This window comes from Dermacentor silvarum, chromosome 2 (genome assembly GCF_013339745.2).
Source record: "Dermacentor silvarum isolate Dsil-2018 chromosome 2, BIME_Dsil_1.4, whole genome shotgun sequence".
Classification (NCBI taxonomy): domain Eukaryota; kingdom Metazoa; phylum Arthropoda; class Arachnida; order Ixodida; family Ixodidae; genus Dermacentor; species Dermacentor silvarum.
The window spans coordinates 254,876,973-254,896,333 of NC_051155.1; the positions used below are offsets into that span (position 1 = coordinate 254,876,973).

At 45.9% G+C, this 19,361-nt stretch overlaps 1 protein-coding gene across 5 annotated transcripts in view; it reads left to right on the forward strand.

Annotated features, from left to right (window-relative positions):
* The window catches only part of LOC119443163 (disintegrin and metalloproteinase domain-containing protein 11-like), a 123,063-nt gene extending 104,857 nt beyond the window's left edge, over window positions 1-18,206 (forward strand). For 4 of the 5 annotated variants that reach the window (XM_037708327.2, XM_037708328.2, XM_049662620.1 and 1 more), the window contains 2 exons: window positions 8,921-9,309; window positions 17,940-18,206. In XM_037708327.2, the coding sequence (XP_037564255.1) occupies window positions 8,921-9,309; window positions 17,940-17,981 (431 nt within the window). In that variant the 3' untranslated portion in view covers window positions 17,982-18,206. Of the gene's footprint in view, window positions 1-8,920; window positions 9,455-17,939 lie in introns of all 5 variants that reach the window. The other variant, XR_007465769.1, reaches the window with a different exon arrangement.
* The last annotated feature ends 1,155 nt before the right edge of the window (window positions 18,207-19,361 follow it).

Sequence of the window (19,361 nt, forward strand, 5' to 3'; positions counted from 1 at the left end):
GGATGGCATTTTCTTTCTACGACGTCCGCTTCTATCTGCTGTCGGAAACGTGTTCTCCACGTGACCGACACCGCCTATTCGCTTCATACAGATGACGCACCACTTCGTTTGCTTGCTGCAGAAGACAACGAGCTACTTCCTTGCCATCAGAGAATTGTTGCAATCGCGTCGGATGTCATTGACCATGGTGACGTGTTCGTACAACCATCTGCGCACTGTCTCAGCAGAGGGATAGTCTTTGCATCAGGGCTGGTCCGGTTTGACAATGGCTCCGCATTCGTCTGCGCTACCAACCCGACATCCGAAAAACTTCTGATCCCTAAGGGCACTACGCTGGCTTGCGTCACTACATCCGAGCATCTCTCTGTTGTTCTGTTGAAGTGGATTCCTCTGAAGCTCCTTCTGTTGGACGTTCCGCGTCTCTCTCTGCCCTCGAAGCTGCCATCAGTTCCGACCTGACCTCTTCACAGTCACAGCAGTTGCTTGCTTTGCTGAAAAAGTATGAAACTTCGTTTGACGCACATGCCACTTCATTGGGACAGACTTCCGTCATCACGCATTGGATAGAAACAGATGGCGGGTCCATTGTTCGCCGTCGACCATATCGTGTCTCTCTCGCCGAGCGGAAAGTCATTGAAGAAAACGTCGACGACATGCTGCAATGGGGGATAATACGCCCCTTCGCTAGTCCTTGGTCATCCCCCGTCGTTCTAGTTCGGAAAAAAGACGGCTCTGTCCGGTTTTGCATTGATTACCGGGCACTCAACAAGATCACGCGCAAGGATGTGTACCCTATGCCGCGCTTAGACGATGCCTTGGATTCACTGCAGAATGCCGAGTACTTCTCGAGTCTTGATCTGCGTTCAGGCTACTGGCAGATACCTATGCATGAGGATGATAAAGAAAAAACAGCGTTTTCAACACCAGATGGGCTCTACGAGTTCACTGTAATGCCATTCGGCCTCTGCAATGCACCCGCAACATTCGAGCGCATGATTGACAACGTTCTACGTGGCCTAAAGTGGAAGACTTGCTTGTGTTATCTCGACGATATTGTTGTTTTCTCTTCCACCTTCTCTCAACACCTGCAACGACTGGACAAAGTTCTCACGTGCCTTGCCAACGCTGGCCTACAGCTGAACACGAAAAAGTGCCATTTTGCCAGCAAGACAATTAAGGTCTTGGGTCACATTGTGAGCAAGGACGGCATTCGTCCTGATCCCGATAAGGTTTCAGCGGCTCTTCACTTCCCTCGCCCCGAACGAACCAAAGATTTGCGCAGTTTCCTTGGCCTCGCTTCTTATTTTCACCGCTTCATACGTGACTTCGCCTCAATAGCTGCCCCGTTGCACAAATTACTCGGGTCGGGTGTTCCCTTTGAGTGGTCTCCCGAATGCGAATCAGCGTTTACCCATCTGAAAAACTTCCTCACATCTGAACCAGTACTTCGCCATTTCGATGAAACCGCACCCACACTCCTACATACGGACGCTAGTGGTCATGGCATCGGTGGTATTCTCCTACAGCGAGATGAGTCTTTACGTGAGAGGGTTGTCGCCTACGCAAGCCGCGTACTGACACACACCGAGAAGAATTATACCATCACTGAGAAGGAGTGCCTCGCTGTCATTTGGTCGGTACAGAAGTTTCAACCTTATCTTCACGGCCACCATTTTACCATTGTTACGGACCACCATGCCTTATGTTGGCTCTCCACGCTCAAGAACTTGTCTGGGCGCTTCGGTCGCTGCATTATCCATCTTCAAGAATATGACTTCACTGTTATCTACAAGTGTGGTAAAAAGCATCAGGACACAGATGCGCTTTCTCGCTGCCCCCTTCCTACGACGCCATGCCATGGTTCCGCTCCTACCTTCCGCAACAAGCTTTCGGACCGTCCTTCTCCGCATGTGTTGTCTTTAACCGCTATTGACCAGACTCCTTCTGATGATCATGGATCGCTCATATCTCACCAACTCGCTGACTCCTACTGTCGACGCATCATAGACCGCCTTCAGGGAACTTCGCGCCCGCCCAACGCCCGCCTTCGTCGACAGCTGACGCAATTCAAGCTCGACAACTGCGCCCTGTACCGCCATATCTATCACCCTGACGGTCAACGCTGGGTGCCTGTTATACCTCGCTCTCTTCGCGCGCATGTCCTTAAGGCCTATCATGACGACATGACTGCTGGTCACCTTGGTTTCCAGAAAACGTACGACCACATCAAAGGTCGCTTCTACTGGCCTGGCTTATCCACAAGTGTAGCGCGGTACGTCGCTTTCTGCGCCATTTGCCAGCTTCGAAAGCTACCAACATCGGGTCAAAGCGGAGAGCTCCAACCACTCTCGTGTCCGTCGGCACCATTCGAAGTCGTTGGCATTGACCTGTATGGTCCCCTTCCCACGACTGACTCTCACCGGCAATCGATGGATAGTGACAGCCGTCGACCACTTGACACGTTACGCCAAAACAGGTTGCGTGACTTCGGCGTCAGCTTCTGAAGTGGCTGCGTTTATACTTCAAGCATTAATCCTGCGTCACGGTGCTCCTCGTGTCATCCTTAGCGACCGTGGAAAGGCTTTCCTTTCACAAATTGTAGAAGAATTGCTCCAAGCCTCCGGCACCACCCACAAGACAATCTCCAGTTACCACCCTCAAACCAACGGCTTGACTGAGCGCTTTTATCGCACGCTCTCCGACATGATAGCCATGTACATTCAACCAGACCACACAAACTGGGACGGAATTTTGCCCTTCGTGACTTTTGCGTAGAATACCGCCGTACAACGCACAACTGGTTACTCGCCATTCTACCTTGTATATGGCCGTTCGCCCACTTCTTTTCTTGACGTCTCTTTCTTCTCCGCCCCGGTCACTCTAGCTGCATCCTCTTGTGAACAGTATATATCACGCCTCCTCCACTGTCGCCAGCTCGCCCGCATCAACACTGAAGCAAGGCAACATGATCGCAAGAACCTCTATTACGCATCCCACCGCGCAGTGTTTTCCTGCCCGGGCGATGAAGTGCTACTCCGGACACCAGTTCGCACTCCTGGCTTATGCGAAAAGTTTCAGTTTCGGTTCATAGGCCCATACAGAGTCTTAGAGCAGACTTCTCCCGTTAATTATCGCGTTCAACCTATTGTGGTTCCAACTGACCGCCGCTGTCGCGCTGCCGAGATTGTCCACGTCTCTCGCATGAAGCCTTCCACAAGGCGTTCGCCGTCCCTTTAAGTTGCGGCCAGGCTGGCCGCTGGCACGTGGGAGAAATTAGTGTGGGCATTTCTTAATGACTTCTTCGTTGGCTGCACATGTTCATCATCTCATCGGCTTCGTCGTCTTCATCGCTTGTGGGGACTGATCTTGAGACTGATCTGTGCCTTGAGTGTGATCGGTCCGCCGCGTCTTCAGGGCGTATTAAAGGTCATGTAAACGCTACGTCGCAATATATGTTATGTCTTATCTTCTAAATAACTGACCTTTCGTCAGGAAAAGATTTCGTGATTGTATCTTTTGTATTAAATCTTTTACAAGGCGTTACATTGCTTTTTCATAGATGTGTACTTGTGCGACTTAATACGCACAAAACACGTGTATCTCCCTAACGTGTTTAACTGAATCCACTCGTCGCATGGCTCAACCAAGAGACGCCAGTCTCTTGGTGGTGCGAGGGGACTCAGGCTGTAAAACTGAATTGTCTCCTACTCTGATGTCTTGCAAATACTCATAAGCTTGTCACTTCAGTGAACAATCTTTCGAGGTCTGTCAAGGTTACACGAAGTTTCCAGTGTAGCTGTTATTAAAGGTTATACAGTTAAACCTGGATATAATGAAATTGACAAATTCCCGAAAAACTTCGTTATAAAGAGGATTTCGTTATATGCAGGTTCGGCACGAAAATTCGAAAAATAAACGTTTACCGTATTTACTCGATTCTAATGCGCCCTCAATTGTAACGCGCACCCGTTTTCCGTTTTCGTCGAAGCACTCATCCTCGGAATGTCACACCAGGTACCGGATGCGTGGACGCGTGTCGTTTCGCACAAGTGCAAGGCATCGGAAACGAAGAGCGAGCGTCACGATGGCGTCGTAGCGTCGTATAGTGTTACAGTAGAACCTCGCTGTTACGTTCCCGGGGGCTGCGTTTTCCCGGCTGTTACGTCGTTTTCGACCGGTCCTGGCACAGCTCCCATAGAACTCAATGCATTGGTAACCCCGCTGTTGCGTCGCAACTGTGGGACCGTTCCCGCATCATACGTTGCAAACTGCCACCCCGCGCCGGCCCCAGCGGCCATTTTGACTTTTCATGTCGCTTGGCTTGGTGGCTTGACGATGGCATTAGCCGCCCAAAGTGCCGGGGGCGACAACTATGACGTATTTTCGGTTTCCGCCAGCAAAAGTATGGCCCTTGAGATCCATATTTGCTGGTGTCCATGGCGCGTTGTGGCCCTAAAATTGGTTTTGGCTCATAGATATTCCGCATATAAGGGTACGGCCACGCTAGCGGCAAAAAATGCGCGCGTCATGCAGCGAGCGGCAAGTTAATTGGTGCGCGTCAACGCCTTGCCGCGAGGCCACCTGTGGCCCGCGCCGCAGCGCGATAAAATATCCCGCGCTCTCCGAACGGGCGAGCAACACCGCGAGCGCTCGTTGTTTCATGCGAGAGACGACGATCGTCGATTGAAAACCCGGCGCGGACCGGCGGCGTTCCGGTTGTGATGGCTCCGTGACGTCACCCTCGTCGCTCTTGATTGGTTCTTCATCTCGCGGCACGCGGCATTTGCCGCAGAACCCATTTCGCGCGGCACGCCGCAAGACCCCCGATTCCTGCCGCTTTTGCCGCGCGCGTTTCTGACGCGCGTTTTTTCCGCTAGCGTGGCCGTCGCCGCACGCCGTATGCTGTATGTGCGAGTGAAAACGTGCGAGGGGAGCCGACGACCGCGTCTAAATCTCGCGCGCGCAAGAAAAGCAGGGAGGAAGCGCGCTTCTTCCTCCCTGCTTCGAGGCACCGGCGAGGGGGGGGAGGGATAGCGGGGCGGCGCGCGGTCGCGCAGGCCGTATCTTGAAAGCGATCTGCGTTGGGGCAGAGTCTAGCAGTGTAGGTGCGTCGGCGGCTCGTAGCTTTCTGCGTGCTGTGTTTTCTCGGCGCTCAGTTTGCGTTGAACTGGTAGACAACAGCACGAAGGTCACTTCGCTCGCTTCTCCAGCGGCGCTTCCACACGCCGCCAGCGTTTCGCAGCGCGTGTACAAGCGCGTCGGCAACATCAGCTGGAAAAGGAGAGCGTGCCGGCTTGGCGGGCTAGGCCAGCTGCAGCAAGCGGCAGGATCAGATTTGAATGAAGGGAGGGGGAAAGGTCACGCCCGCGGAAGATCGCCGGGTCGAGGGATGCAGGGCCGCCTCGCACACGCACGCACGCACACGTGCGCTCGCTTCGCATTCCATCGCGGCGGAGAAGGTGCTTCTGGTTGCTGCTCGCGCAAAAATGACAAAATTTGGGGCGAAATCTCGTGGTGGTCGGAGGGGAAAATTCGTTATATCGAGGGTGTCTCAAATACATGTGCTTCTATGGAGTAACGGCGGGGAATCCAAAAAGTTGGTTATATCCAGGAATTCGTTATATGGAGGTTCGTTATAAGCAGGTTTAACTGTTTAGCTATACATACATACATACATACATACATACATACATACATACATACATACATACATACATACATACATACATACATACATACATACATACATACATACATACATACATACATACATACATACATATATATGGGTGGGGTTCAAAAAGCTAGACAGGCCCCAGCCCCCCCCCCCCCCCCCCCCCCCCTGGGAAACTGAGAACTTTCCACCTATGTTGTAAGAAACGGGAAGAACCAATAAATATTGCCAGTAAGGTGCTACTTAGCTACAGAAAGCTTTGTCCTGACTTGAGCTTCTTGTCTTCAATTACTGTAACATAGATAAGGCTCATGATGCCAGGTGAAAAGGTACAAGTAGTAGCCAAGTGTTAAAACAAACATCTTGCAGCTGTTTACTGTGACCACCAGAAGTAAAAGAGGACATGATTGCAGCAATGCAGGAAACAGCATGCATTATTTGCATGGTGAATTCTAAGACATCCATGTCGCACGAAAAAGCTGGCTGTTATTTATCATTGCCCTCAGAAGGAAAATATAACTTAATGAAAACTTCAAAAATCTAATGATCCTAGAGGCACCACTGTGTTAAAGATATTGCTCAAGCCTTGCAATGTCCTCTTTTATCGGCAGCATCTCGTCTGGATTTTGACCGTCCTTCAGAACTGCAGATCTCTGCTTGCATTGCTCTGAATCAGCAACAATGGCTGTAGCCTTACACTTTGACCAAGCACTGCTGATGACAATTATTCCATTTGCATCCCAAAAGCTACATGGAGCTATACCTGCTACTATGTACACAGTGTTTTATGCTTAGGCCAGATATCATCTACTTTGCACTAGGATGTCTCAGCTGTCAAGTGCTAGACACTTTTATGACTGTAAAATCTTCCTTGGGCATCTGACATACTTGTAGAGAAGCGAGATCAGGCAAATAATCTCACCATATGCTGTCTTACAGATCTGTTTCACTTCGTAGTTTTGCTATAGAAGTCATGCAACAGATGGCTTTGATGCTTTTTTGATAGGTTTTTGGAAAGGTGCAGTGTACTAATATCCAAGTAGAGTGGCAAGTTTCCCTAGTTGGTGGATGTTCATCTCGTAAAAAAAGGGGGATACTGTGCTAGAAACACACAGACAACAGAAGTAAAAGTGAGCAGGAAGCAGAAGTGCCATCCTGTCCACTTCTACTTCCTGTTCACTTCTACGTCTGTTGTCCGTGTGTTTCTAGCCCAGTATCCCCCCCTTTTTGCAAGATCAATATCCAAGTGTAGTGGACAGGCTTTCAGAAGTCGTTCCTTCATCAACATGATGGTTGAAATGCACCATTGAACGTGGAAAGCAGCACTGTGGACTGGCAGCTGCTGTCTTCCTTGATACCGCAAGCACCTTCAACAATATTCTGCGCAAACTTTTTAATGCCCTCAAACAGTATTGAATTACATTAGTGAATAGGCCAGCTATCTGCCAACTAGAAGAATATCTACAATGCTTGTGTGATACAAAAGGCCATTGTATACCTCTTGTGTTTTACCTCAAGAAGTAGACTTGAGCCAAGCACTAGAAAGAGGGATAGACATTTTAGTGGCAGGGGAGGCATAGAGCTTGGCCAGAAAATCAGACGTCTGTCCTCGTGGTCCTCATCAGAAAACTAGTCTCAGTGCCTCATGCTGTGCAGTTAGTATCTGAAACCATCCTCGTTGCTCCCACTACCTCATCAGCACCACATAATAATACCAGTGCATGTCTCAAACATTGCCACTCTGCTGTTACCACTGCATTGGAGGTCTATGTACAATGTGAATCTCTGTGGGTGCATGTTGCATCGGTTTATTTGATACAGTGTCTAGTGCGTGTAGGCACTTGAATGTTGTGTGCAGAGCTGACTTGATATTGCACCATCACCTTTGCATTATAAATGTATAAATGAATCTACATGGAATATCATGTCATGTCTACAAATGGCCATTCCTCAAATTTTGGTTAAATGTGATAATTAACTGAAAATAAATTAGTGGATTTCACGCATATGTGGGAATTGATAAGCGAAGCTTCCTTTGATAAAAACACCATACAATTTTATGCAAACATAATGTTAATGATGCAAATGCTATGCAATGTGTATGCAAATGTAATGCAATGACGCAAATGTAACACAATGACGCAATTGTTTTGATGTAGGGGTGGCGTCTGTACCAACGTGACACAAATGCACATGAAATTTATTAGATGTGATGCACTTGTCTGTTGTTCTTTCACACTACACATCACTTCCATGACTGATATGAGACGGTTTATTTATGTTATGCATTTAATTCGGAGTACAATTCGGACATTTGACATTCCCTGCTGACAACCATGACAACCATGCTGGTGTGTGAGGAGATCCTGCCCGTATTCGATATAGCAGTGATGCTTCCTCTCAACAAAATCGCTTGGTGCTCATGGCCACCAAGCAACATTGTTCTCTTTGGCGTTTCATTATCATCATTAGCAGCAGCAGCCTGTATTTATGTCCAATGCGGGATGAAGGCCTCTCCCTGCGATCTCCAATTGCCCTTGTCTTGCGCTAGCCGATTCCAACTTGTGCCTGCAAATTTCCTAACTTCATCACGCCACATAGTTTTCTGCCGTCTGCGACTGCGCTTCCCTTCTCTTAGCATCCATTTTGTAACTCTAATGGTCCACCGGTTATCCATCCTATGCATTACATGGCCTGCCCAGCACCATTTTTTTCGCGTAATGTCAATTAGAATATTGGCTATCCCCGTTTGCTCTCTGATCCACACCGCTCTCTTCCCGTCTCTTAACGTTAGGCCTAACATTTTTCTTTCCATCGCTCTTTGTGCGGTCCTTATCTTGTTGTAGAGCTTTGGCATTTACGAGCACGCAAATGCTCATGTTTTGCACCCTGCTTTACAATGTAACAACAATGTTCTTGTTTCGCTCTTTCGGGCTTCTGTCTCTTCCACATTCGGGACACACTTTGGTTCACGTCACATTTTCCTTCACACTCGGCTGCTTCTTTTGTTGACTGCTTCTGTAGCCAAATTACTCACTTCCTGTCTCTTGTTCTGGTTGTCTAATATTTTTGGCGATCAGCCAAGTGTGGCATAAACCCAGTTGCCCATGCCCAGTGCCCCAAGTTGTTGGCAAGATAGTTGCACCGAAAAAGATGCAAAGAATGCTTTGCTGTAACAAACACTCGTTATGTGCTGATGACATGGGTCTAAGCATGATGCAGCATATTTGTGTGGTTTCTGTGCAGGTCCCTTAGAGCCAAGTGGGTCGGAGCGCCTGAGCGAGCCCGAGGCAGACCGGCACTACCTTGATGGGGGCTCGCCTTATGGCCTGCGCTACCTGCTGGAGGATGCATACGCACAGCCGGATGAGGACGACGAGGACGATGAGGAGAGCGAGGACACTGGGCGGGGCCCGTATGGTGGTACAGAGCAGCAATCGGGTGGGCCTCCTGCGCGGCGCCAGCGATCTGCGAGCGAAGAGGCCCTGCCCCTGGCGTTTCCCGCCGGTGCACTGCCTAGCCCACCTTCGGAGGAGTCCGGCTCTTTGGAGGAGACCTTCCGACCACCGCCGATGCTGCTGCCCGGACCGCCCCCACGCCGCACTCGGCCCAAGAAGAAGTTCCCCGAGTACAAGGTGTAGCACCCTCCTCCCTTGATGGTGAAATGCAGACTGTTGGCCGTGCACAATGGATGACAACGGCCCATCACTCAGCACGTGTGCCCATGCTGTGCGGCAGCGTTTGGCTTTCAGGGCAACCATGGAGTGAATCAGTTCATGTGTAGGTTTCACTTTGCGTCTGCCATCAAGCAGCAGACTTAAAAGGGCATGCTGGATTCCTGCTCATACATCACATCCAAGCAGGTTTTGTGAAAGGGAACAGGCTTTTTTGGGGCACAAGGAGAGAGATGCTGCAGAGTATAAGGTACAAATATGAGTTGTCCAGTCCATGCTGTATCTCTCAGTAGTTCTTAATATTTCTAGAATCATCTTTTCTTACTGGCATGTGTTGAAGGTTCAGATGTGCTCATGCCAACAAGTCCGGAGGTGGATACCTCACCGGAGTCCACAAATCTTGGCTACACACATGTACAACAAACTCTTCTCAGATGTACAGCCAACAAAAGTGCGAACTTACGTGTAATGTAGCAAGAAATGGTGTGAAAGTGTCTGGATGTGCAGCTTCTGCAACAGCACCTAGCCTGCCAAGGCACTGCCACAACCGCTGCTGCTTTCAAAGGGCAACTCCGGCAACTTTTGCATGTCTAAAAATTACAATGATGTTTATAATTCTGATAGGCATTTTGGTCATCTGCCATGAGAGTTGCATACTTAGATTATTTCTGAATCTTGGTTTCATCATCATCATCAGCCTATATTTATGTCCACCGCAGGACGAAGGCCTCTCTCTGCGATCTCCAGTCACCCCTGTCTTGCGCTAGCTGATTCCAACTTGCACCTGCAAATTTCCTAACTTCATCACCCCACCTAGTTTTCTGCTGTCTTGGTTTATGCACTCCTAATCTGTACCCTCAAATAAGGGGCCTCTACTGGCCGCACTGGGATTGTTGATGTCATGACATGATGGCACAGGTGATGCCACTGGTAACATTGGCCATGGATATGAGACATACAAACAGTTTTGCATGAGACATTGTCCCGGGACCTGTTCCTATGTTTGCAATTTCCGTATTTGCTGCAACGAAGTATAAAAGTCCTGCGTTGTGCTGTTGGCAGCATGAACTGAGCAAGGCAGGAACCTGCTGTCACATCTTCCCTATTATATGGACACATCCTCCATGAAGAGCTGACCAGTGCTGTACAGAACTTGATCTAAAGTAAAGCCCTTGCATCTGCTTGAAACAATTTGTTGTGCAGTGGTTTCTGAATATACAGCAGGATGCAGTGGTACACAACTGCTTGACACATCTAAATTAGAAAATCATCATGCTGCAAGCATACACTTTTATGCCTGGGCTAATGGAGCTTTAGCCTGAAAATTGTGTATTGTCATGACCCTATTACCATGACCGCAAGGCTGCCGAGCCTTACCTCCACAGGTGGTTCTGCCGATGTGACAGCAGTAGCACTGACAGTGCTGCCTTCAACTAAGGCATGCATACTCTTATTGTTGTTTAGAAGACGAGCAAGGTTTGCCTTCTAAATAAAATCCACAATTTCCCAAAATTTTTAATGCATGCTTCCTGAACTATTTTACAGCGATAGCTCTTATGGGCTCCTCTGGTCGTTTTTATTTTCACTGGTTTTTATCACTGGAATCTCAAAATTCTTTGCAAGAGAATTGCAAAGAAAAATTCTCATCGTGGTGCAAGGAATCGAACTCATGAACAACAAAATGGAAGTACAGGATTCTACCTCTTAGCCACTCTTCCGACGCTATAACAGTGGAGAATACTCATCCTGGAGAGAGTGATTGCGCCAGCAGCTACCATGATTGGCTTACGCCCACTCAACATCTGTGTACTGGATAAAGCTGGCATCCATACCTTCTTCATGCTCTAGTATGTCAGCTTCCCAGTTGTGGAGGTGGTCCTAAATTAAGTTTTCTTCTTCTAATGACAATGAATGTGCGCATCTGCTTCACCTTCACTGGCCTTCTTCTAGCACTCAGCTTCTCATGTTAACTGGATGGCACTGGTGTCGTCTTGTTTTCCTCAAGGATAGCCTGAGACCTATTATTGGGGTAGCCCAAATATATATTTAGGAAAGACTGAACTAAACGAGAATTCAGAAGCTGAAGGGTTGTTTTGGTAGAGAGCAGCCATACATCGAACAAGAATTTGCTGGTGCTTCCCATTTGCCTCCATATCATGTAGCTACTATTCCTTCCTTTACCCAATCCTTTCGTTTGCTTTTGGAGGTCATTGCAGATTGCTCTGGCTTGATGTCACCTTTGTGTGGCCGCATCAAGGAAGAAAACTGATTTTGGAAAATTGAGCGTCCTTGAACCGGGCCTACTGCGTGCATGGAATTTAGACTGGCTGCTTTCAGAGGCTTGGGGCTCACTAACTGCAGTTATGTTCACATCAGCTGTTAAAATGCTCAGTGCACGAACTCTTGGCTTATGCTTGCTTTGTCGTCGGTGCTTGCTCACTGGCCCTCCACCTTTCTGCAACACAGATAAGAAACAGAATTATATAAAAAAAAGTAGAGTAAGTGTGTGCGAAGCTTTTCTTCTATTTTTTCTGCAGCATAAAGACCTTTCACGCTCAATTTGGCTTAAAAAGATATCTGAACATGTGATTGCTAATGCCCCTGTTTCCACCTTCTAAGACCAGCCAACATTTAATGTCTTGTGCACTTGTAATATTTTCATGATTGCTTAATAATAATAATAACAAGCACACTTAGTGTGAGTACTTTCACTTGAAATGTACTTGTCAATTGGAGCACTGACTGCTTCTCATGGAGCAGGGTCAGTATGAATGGTAATTTTTCAATATAGAAACCCACATGTTATCTCTGTTATTCCTCAACAGCTCCAAGGAGTTTTCACTTGTTTTCACTTTTAGCCAAATGTTGAGTCAGCCCTTTAATTTCTCAGCAATCTTGAGACTGTCTTACTGCATGGGCCCATGCTTTTGACACACCTTTGGTGCCATGACTCATTGAGCTGCCTCGCCCAGCTTCAGTCACAGTGTTGTATGCCTTGCTTACTTAAAATTCTTTTAAGTTTTTATGTAAAAGTGTGAGAAAAAGTGCAGAGGAATCCTAAAACAATCTTCACCCTTACGCTATCAAAACTCTGCTGGAGTTGCCCTTCAAATCCTTGTGAATATAGCATGCATCATGGCGCATTGATGTTTTGAACGCGTGAAAATGTAGAACAATGTGTGAAGCATTGTACTGACTGTGCTGCTGTCACAGCGAATGACAGTGCATCAACCATGGGACAACAGTAGACTCCCTTTAAGACAAACTCAAAGGGCACCCACAGACCGACTTCCCAACTGCCACCCAAGTTTCCATTACTTAACTTAATTGAAGGAAATTGCATTAAATAAAAAAGGCAGATGTAAGAAGAATTTATTGCACCATGCATGATTGAAAACAATGCATTATGCCCTCTTGAACAAGAATATGTTCGTGCCGTCTGCACACATGATAAACTGAGGAGCAGCGGGTGTACAGACAATATTGTTCACGTAAACCAAAAAGGCTAAAGGACTCTTGGGGAACTCCTTGGGTTAATCGAAGCTTGCTTGATGTAGAATTTCTAACTTGCATATAGTTGATACCAGTTGTACAAGTAATTTCCTAAAGCTCAAGGGAAACATTGCATATGCCATACCTTGAAAGTTCCTGTAATATGTCATAATGTATGAAATCGAACGTTTTTTGTTTTATGTCCAAAAATAAACGAAGAGTAAATTCTTATTTTGCATGCTTTCAATTATTATTTTTATCTTTTAACTTTTAATGCTTGTTCAGTAGACTCATAGCAGCTCCAAAAATCTTGGACAATGTCGCAAGTACTGATGCTGCTCTGAAATTTGACAGGTTGGTCACGCCAATGCCTTTATAAATCAAGGTCACTCTTGCAACTTTTCATTTTTGTGTCTGTTATGTTCACATAGCTCGCAGCATGATGCCATGAGTCACATGCTCTTAATAAGAAATGACCTGGTGGGCTGTTCCATCTGCAGATAGAAAGAAGCCACAGTCTGTGTTTGCTCATTCATAGCACCATCAGCATCCTTCCTAAAATGCTGCTGCCCCTAAGCCTTACTGCGCAGAGTTAAAGTCCTACAATCCAAGATCGGTTTGGTGCCAGTTTTGGCACAGGTTTTGGCACCATTTGCACAAATGTGTCTGTACAGTGCTGTTTTCACAAAGGTCTCAAATCTCTGTTGGCAGTTGCTGCCAAAGTTCAGCGTTACTGAATGACACCTGCTTAGCCATCCATGTTAAGCAGGTTTTTTTCCCTCTAGGCCTGAGGGAAATGAACCAAACACTTATGTATTGTTTGGTGTATCTGAGAGTTTGGCTGAAAATCAAGTTCGTCTTAATGGGAGTCTGCTATATCAGGTGTCTTTGTTCAGTTTGAATAGATTTTTAAAACATTTCCCTTGACAGATATCAATGTTCCACCTTTTCAAGTGGATTTCATGAAGAATAAGAAATTGCCTTTATGAGAAATGACAATGTCCAGGTAGCAAATAAATAGATTCACTAATTAACTTATTAATTATCACTTTATGGCACATACTGCGCTTGCATAATTGAAGCCAAGCAGCACTGAAATCATGTTTGCTTAGCAGAAATCCTTAAACTAGCAATGCTTTTGAGATATCAGTCTCTGGAATCTGCTGCAAAATGTACTGACATTCCAGTTGAGGTCATCCCAAACTGCTAGAAAGACGTGTTTGGAATACTGTTTACTGGAATGGGGGCCAATGTATTTTGTAGACCATTTTAAAGACACATGTCTTAAGAGTGGGGCTAGTAAGCATTTCTACTAGGCATGCATGACCTCGCTATTGCTTATCTTTAATTTTACAATTGGAATATGTGCCACAAAGTGAATAATTAAAAAGTTAATTAGTGAATCTATTTAATTAGCTGCTGGACATATAATTTCTTATGCAGGCTATTTCCTCCTCTTCCAGAAATCCTCCTGAAAAGGCTGAACAGTAAAGCCTGTCACAGGCAACTCTTTTTGAAATCCGTTGAGAAAAATTTAACTGCGAGTATGGTATGATTCAGCACTAAGTATTCTGCTTCACCCATGGCCAGAATCGTTCAAGATGATAGTCAAATTTTATCATTAGTTGAGGCACCATGTTTCCTACGTCTCATGTTTCTGTATGAATACAGCAACTCTGAATCACAGTTTCAAGGACTTCCATTTATGCAAATTACACATTGGCTCATTATGCACAATAGTTTCCCATATCAAAGGACTGTGTCCACAAACTAGCAGTCGCGGTTGATCCTTTACTCCACAAGTGGTGCGCCCATGCTCACAAAGAACACGACTGGCCCTGTCCACGAGTGGCTGCTTTGTTAGCTGTTCACTTATACACGAGAAATCTTTTTACGTGTCTTGCACTCCAGCTGTCCTTCTGCCAACACTTGGCAGTGTCCATGCCTTGACGACAGTCAGTGTTGTGCTGGATACCTGATATGACTGTGGCACATCTGCAACCACATGAATTTTTGACACACAGCTTTGTTGCGTTTATTGCCACATGGGATAATGCAACATAGGTGTGTGCAAACGGGCCATATTTTATGCACACTCCATGATAGTTGTCTGGTTGTGAGTGTTGTACGACACAGCAAACCAAATGAGAGTCCCGAAAAATTGTAAGAAAACAAAGAGATCCATGCTTGGAATGAACTAAAGGGTGTGGCGCAAGATTGTAGCAGTGCAAAGATCCGGAATGCAGCAGCCATATTTTTTCACGTGGGCCCTGGCGGATCTGGCCATGTGCAGCGCCCAAGCAAAGCTTGCCATGACGAAGCCCAAGAAACCAAGTGCCCGAGGTAGCAATAAGTGTCCCCCCCTTGCCAGCAGTGCCCCTGCTTACTGTCCAAGGGGCATGTCAGCTGCCATACTGCCTTCACATTGCCCTGCAGTCAGTGCACAGGCAACACAAGCCCAGAGAACAACAATCATTCTGTTTGCTTCGTGTACTTCCTGGTGAATGCACTGGCATGCACTCACGCTGACACAGAATGTGCAAGAATCTGGCTAAAACAATTAGTACCTACTATTGCTGTTGACAAGTAAATGAGCGAGTGCCACTGTTTCTTAATGTTTTCAATGTAAGTTGACAGTACCAAACATCTTGTAAAGGTGCTGCTGCAAGATAGATAGCCAGTGTGAATTTCTCATATATATCGATTTCTCTGTCACCTTATCACAGCAGTAACGCATAGCTTCAAAAGCACGCTTGTTGTGCCGAGCCATCTATCATGGGCTACTACGTTGACAGTCTGGTGCAAAATATTTAAATACTTGCCTTTTGTAAGTTTCATATCTAATAATTGTGTGCCCAGGTGGGACTGTATTCACTGTGCATGCCAGTGGGCACTGGATATTTTTATTGAGCTGTTTGACTGCGTGCACCACTAAAAACCATGACTGTTTTGCTGCCCACTTTGATCTTAGCTTTTATAGTTTTATGATATATTTGTGCGTCACATGTGTTGCCATGCATTTGAGTTATGGGGCCATTTTAGTCTATTAGTTTCTTTTTTTTTCTTTTTGCCCCAATAAAGTATGCGGGTGCATTCACTTACATTGTAAAAGGGCATTGTTTCTGTCATATGCCGTTCAAAACTTGTTGCCAGTTTTCACAATTTTCGTGTGTTTAGTCACAAGGTCACTTCAAGACTTTTTCTTCACCCCAGAGTGTGGCTTTGATCTATTTTTTGCTAAGTTTCGCTGAATAGTTATCTGATAGAAACGTCTTGCATGTAAATTTATTATAGATTAAGGCATTAAAGGAGCATTGACACAAAAATATTGTGTCTCACTTTTTTGCTTTTTTAGGTAGCTGTCGATTCCATAATTGCAACGAAGCCTCGATTCCTTGAGAGCGCCACAAATAATTAATTACAGCACCTTGTATGAGGCATATTCAAAATGCATATCAAGCACAGTGTGGCTTCGGATGTGAAAAAGGAGACTCGTCACGTCACCAAAATCGGAGGTGGTAATCGCATGGTATGATAAACAACTACAGAACGTGCCAGTCAGCCCAGTGTTGTGGTTGAAAACCATACAATGACCGTGTCCCCAAAAGCAGCCAAATTCCAACTGTCTAGTCCTCTTCCCTATTGTCCCATCGCGTGCTGAATGGATTCAGATTTTGGCAGCACGCAGACATAGTGTATGTATATGCATCAGTGGTATTTGGTACCCACGAGACCACCACGACAAATTTCAATGATGTGATCGGTCTGCTTTTTTCCTGTCCGAAGCCGCACTGCACTTACCACGTTTTAAATGGGTCACATTAAAAGGTAATGTAATGAATTATTTGTTGCACTCTCGGGGAATTGAGGCTGCATAGCGTAATTACTGGGTTGGCAGCTATCAAATAAAGCAATATAAACTAAATTTTTTCTGCCAGTACTCCTTTAAATAAGCTAACAGATACCACTTCTTGGAATAGAGTATCATGTTTTGGCACTTCTACATGAAAAGATGAGAGCTTGTCATTCATGTTGAGGCTTGTCAGCATCAAAGTCCTTCTCTATGCACCTGGCCAGTTTCTGCAGTGTTTTGGGATACTGTGCAAAAGGCCTCTTTTTTTCCTTGCTTAACTTTTCTGACATTATATTTGGCACTCATGATACAGTTTTTTTATGCCTTCACAAGTAGCAGTGCTTGTCAGAGCTACCCTTCATTCATAATCATTATGACTCTTCTTACACTATGTATGACTATAATTCTGTCGGCTATTACTAAATCATGACAAAGCACCTTGATGTTTGAAAAAAATTGTTAGGTTTAAAATTAGCGATCTGTAAAACAGATGGGTGGTAAGAATCCAGAACTGAAAAAGGTTTCTAAAGTGACCTCACAGCTTAAAGGGTATGTGAACTATGTGAATTGCGAGCTGCATTTAATGCCTTTAGAGGAGAAAAAATACTGGCACACGGTTGTGGTGCTTTTATGTTTGCCTTGCAAGAAGCATGTGTTGGGCGCATGGGTTGCTTAGAGATCACGAGCAGTATTTGACCAAGAACCGAGCGGCAAGTTTGTTGCAGAAGCCTTGTGAACACCTAGAAGGAAACTGCGACAGGCTGTGTGAGCCTTGTGGTGCACACTGCCATGTTTAAAACTTTGCAATGCTTCTGCCATCATAAGGCAAGCTCCCTTGCTTTTTTTTTTTCTGAGACAGTACAAATGGTTGCCACAGCAGTGTTTCTACGGTTTGAGCAACCCAGCTGTGCCAAGTGTCAACAGAGCAGCATAATAGCTGGTGCGACACAGCAGTGGTGCTTGCTTGAGTTGATACTGCTGCCTTTGAGGAAAGTCTCTACTGCCTGGGTGTCATTGATTAGCCAACTTGGAGTCCAGGCATGTGTGCAACCAGTGAGGCAGCACCACCCTTGTTCTTGCATTCCGGCAAGCACTGCCACTTGAGTCAAGCAGAGAGATTTGTCAGACCGGTGGCGTGTGCAGGGTACGCTCTGGGCGAGTCTCTGCAGTTGAGCAGCCCAGGGCTGCGCAACTGGAGAGATGAAGGCGGCGACCGGCGTGACCCGGTGCGTGTGTCCACTTGCAGATGCCTCCCGGGGACGCTCACCGGAGGAACTACTACAAGTGAGGCCGCGGCCGGGACCGCGGGGCGCCGCCGCCGACCCTGACTGCACTGCCGCCCCCCTTCCCATCCACTCTACAGCACTAGTCGTCGTCGTCATCATAGCGCGCCGCTAGTCTCACCGCGCTCATTAATCACAAGTCAGCAGTGTTCAGTCTCTAGACATGCGCTCTCTCCTTTGTACTCATGGATGCATTAAAACGACAGCCCTTTCACTCTGGTTTCTTTCTATGCCTAGTGTGCACAGCTTCTTGCATTGTCCACACATATCTACAACAGTTTCATATTACAATACCTGCAAGCACTCTTCAACTGCTTTTGCATTAACATCTGCCTTCTGTCTTCCAAGCAGATGAATGTTGTGGAAAAATTTTTGAGGCACATCCATAGTAAGTTGAACCGTATAAAATAATTTCAGACATAACAAATTATGGGATATAAAGAAGTAAACCAAAACACTTTCTTGCTGATATCAGCATGTAACGAATGTGTGCTTATAATGAACATTGGATATAACGAAGGTATTTTCTTGCCAGCTGCGCCATTATTATGACTAGGTTCGACTGTCAGTATACAATATGCAAGTGAACAAATGAACCGAACAGGATTTACTGTGCCATTGTGATAGAGAATGGCAGTACTCAAATTCAGCTACACGAAACAGAGCATCTGGCTGGAGGCTCAGAAAAGCTATTCTTGGTACAGTCCCGGTAATACACATCCCACTCCATGTCCCTAGTAATTTAATTGATGTGATGAGCTTCAATAAAATTTTTCTTATTCCCTGAAATCCTTCTATACAAAAAAAGACCACACACTATAAAGATTTTTAAAATTTTCTTGTTCTTATTTATTTGATAGCTGTAAACCGACTAGTAATTAAACAGTGTAGGCTCGATTTTTTGAGAGTGCAACAAATAATTAGTTATATTATCTTTTAATGCCACCAGTTCAAAGCGTGCGCCAAGTGTTTCAGCAGAACTTCAAGTACAATTACCGGAGTTTATGCCCACCATAGCAATAAATGCACAAAAATGCATGTATAACAATCTTGTAACTTATGCTTATTATGGCAAAATGTATGCACACATTCATTTACATGTATGCTGAAATACCTTGCATAGCATATTGTCCTGTCAATAACTTCGAGAGTTCAAGGAGTTGAGCAACAGCATACAAGCGTGGAATTTCATTTCTGGCACATGGATACAACTCAAGGAGTCACCATTACAATCGCTATGCCATTTCATGCACAACATTGGGAGATCAACAAGGCTCAACGGCTGTTGTTGGCATTCCACATCTCCATGGGGCAGAATACAAGTTAGTTCCAAGGTTTCCCGAATAGTGCAACAGTTAGATGTTCACAATTCTTGTAAAGTCTCG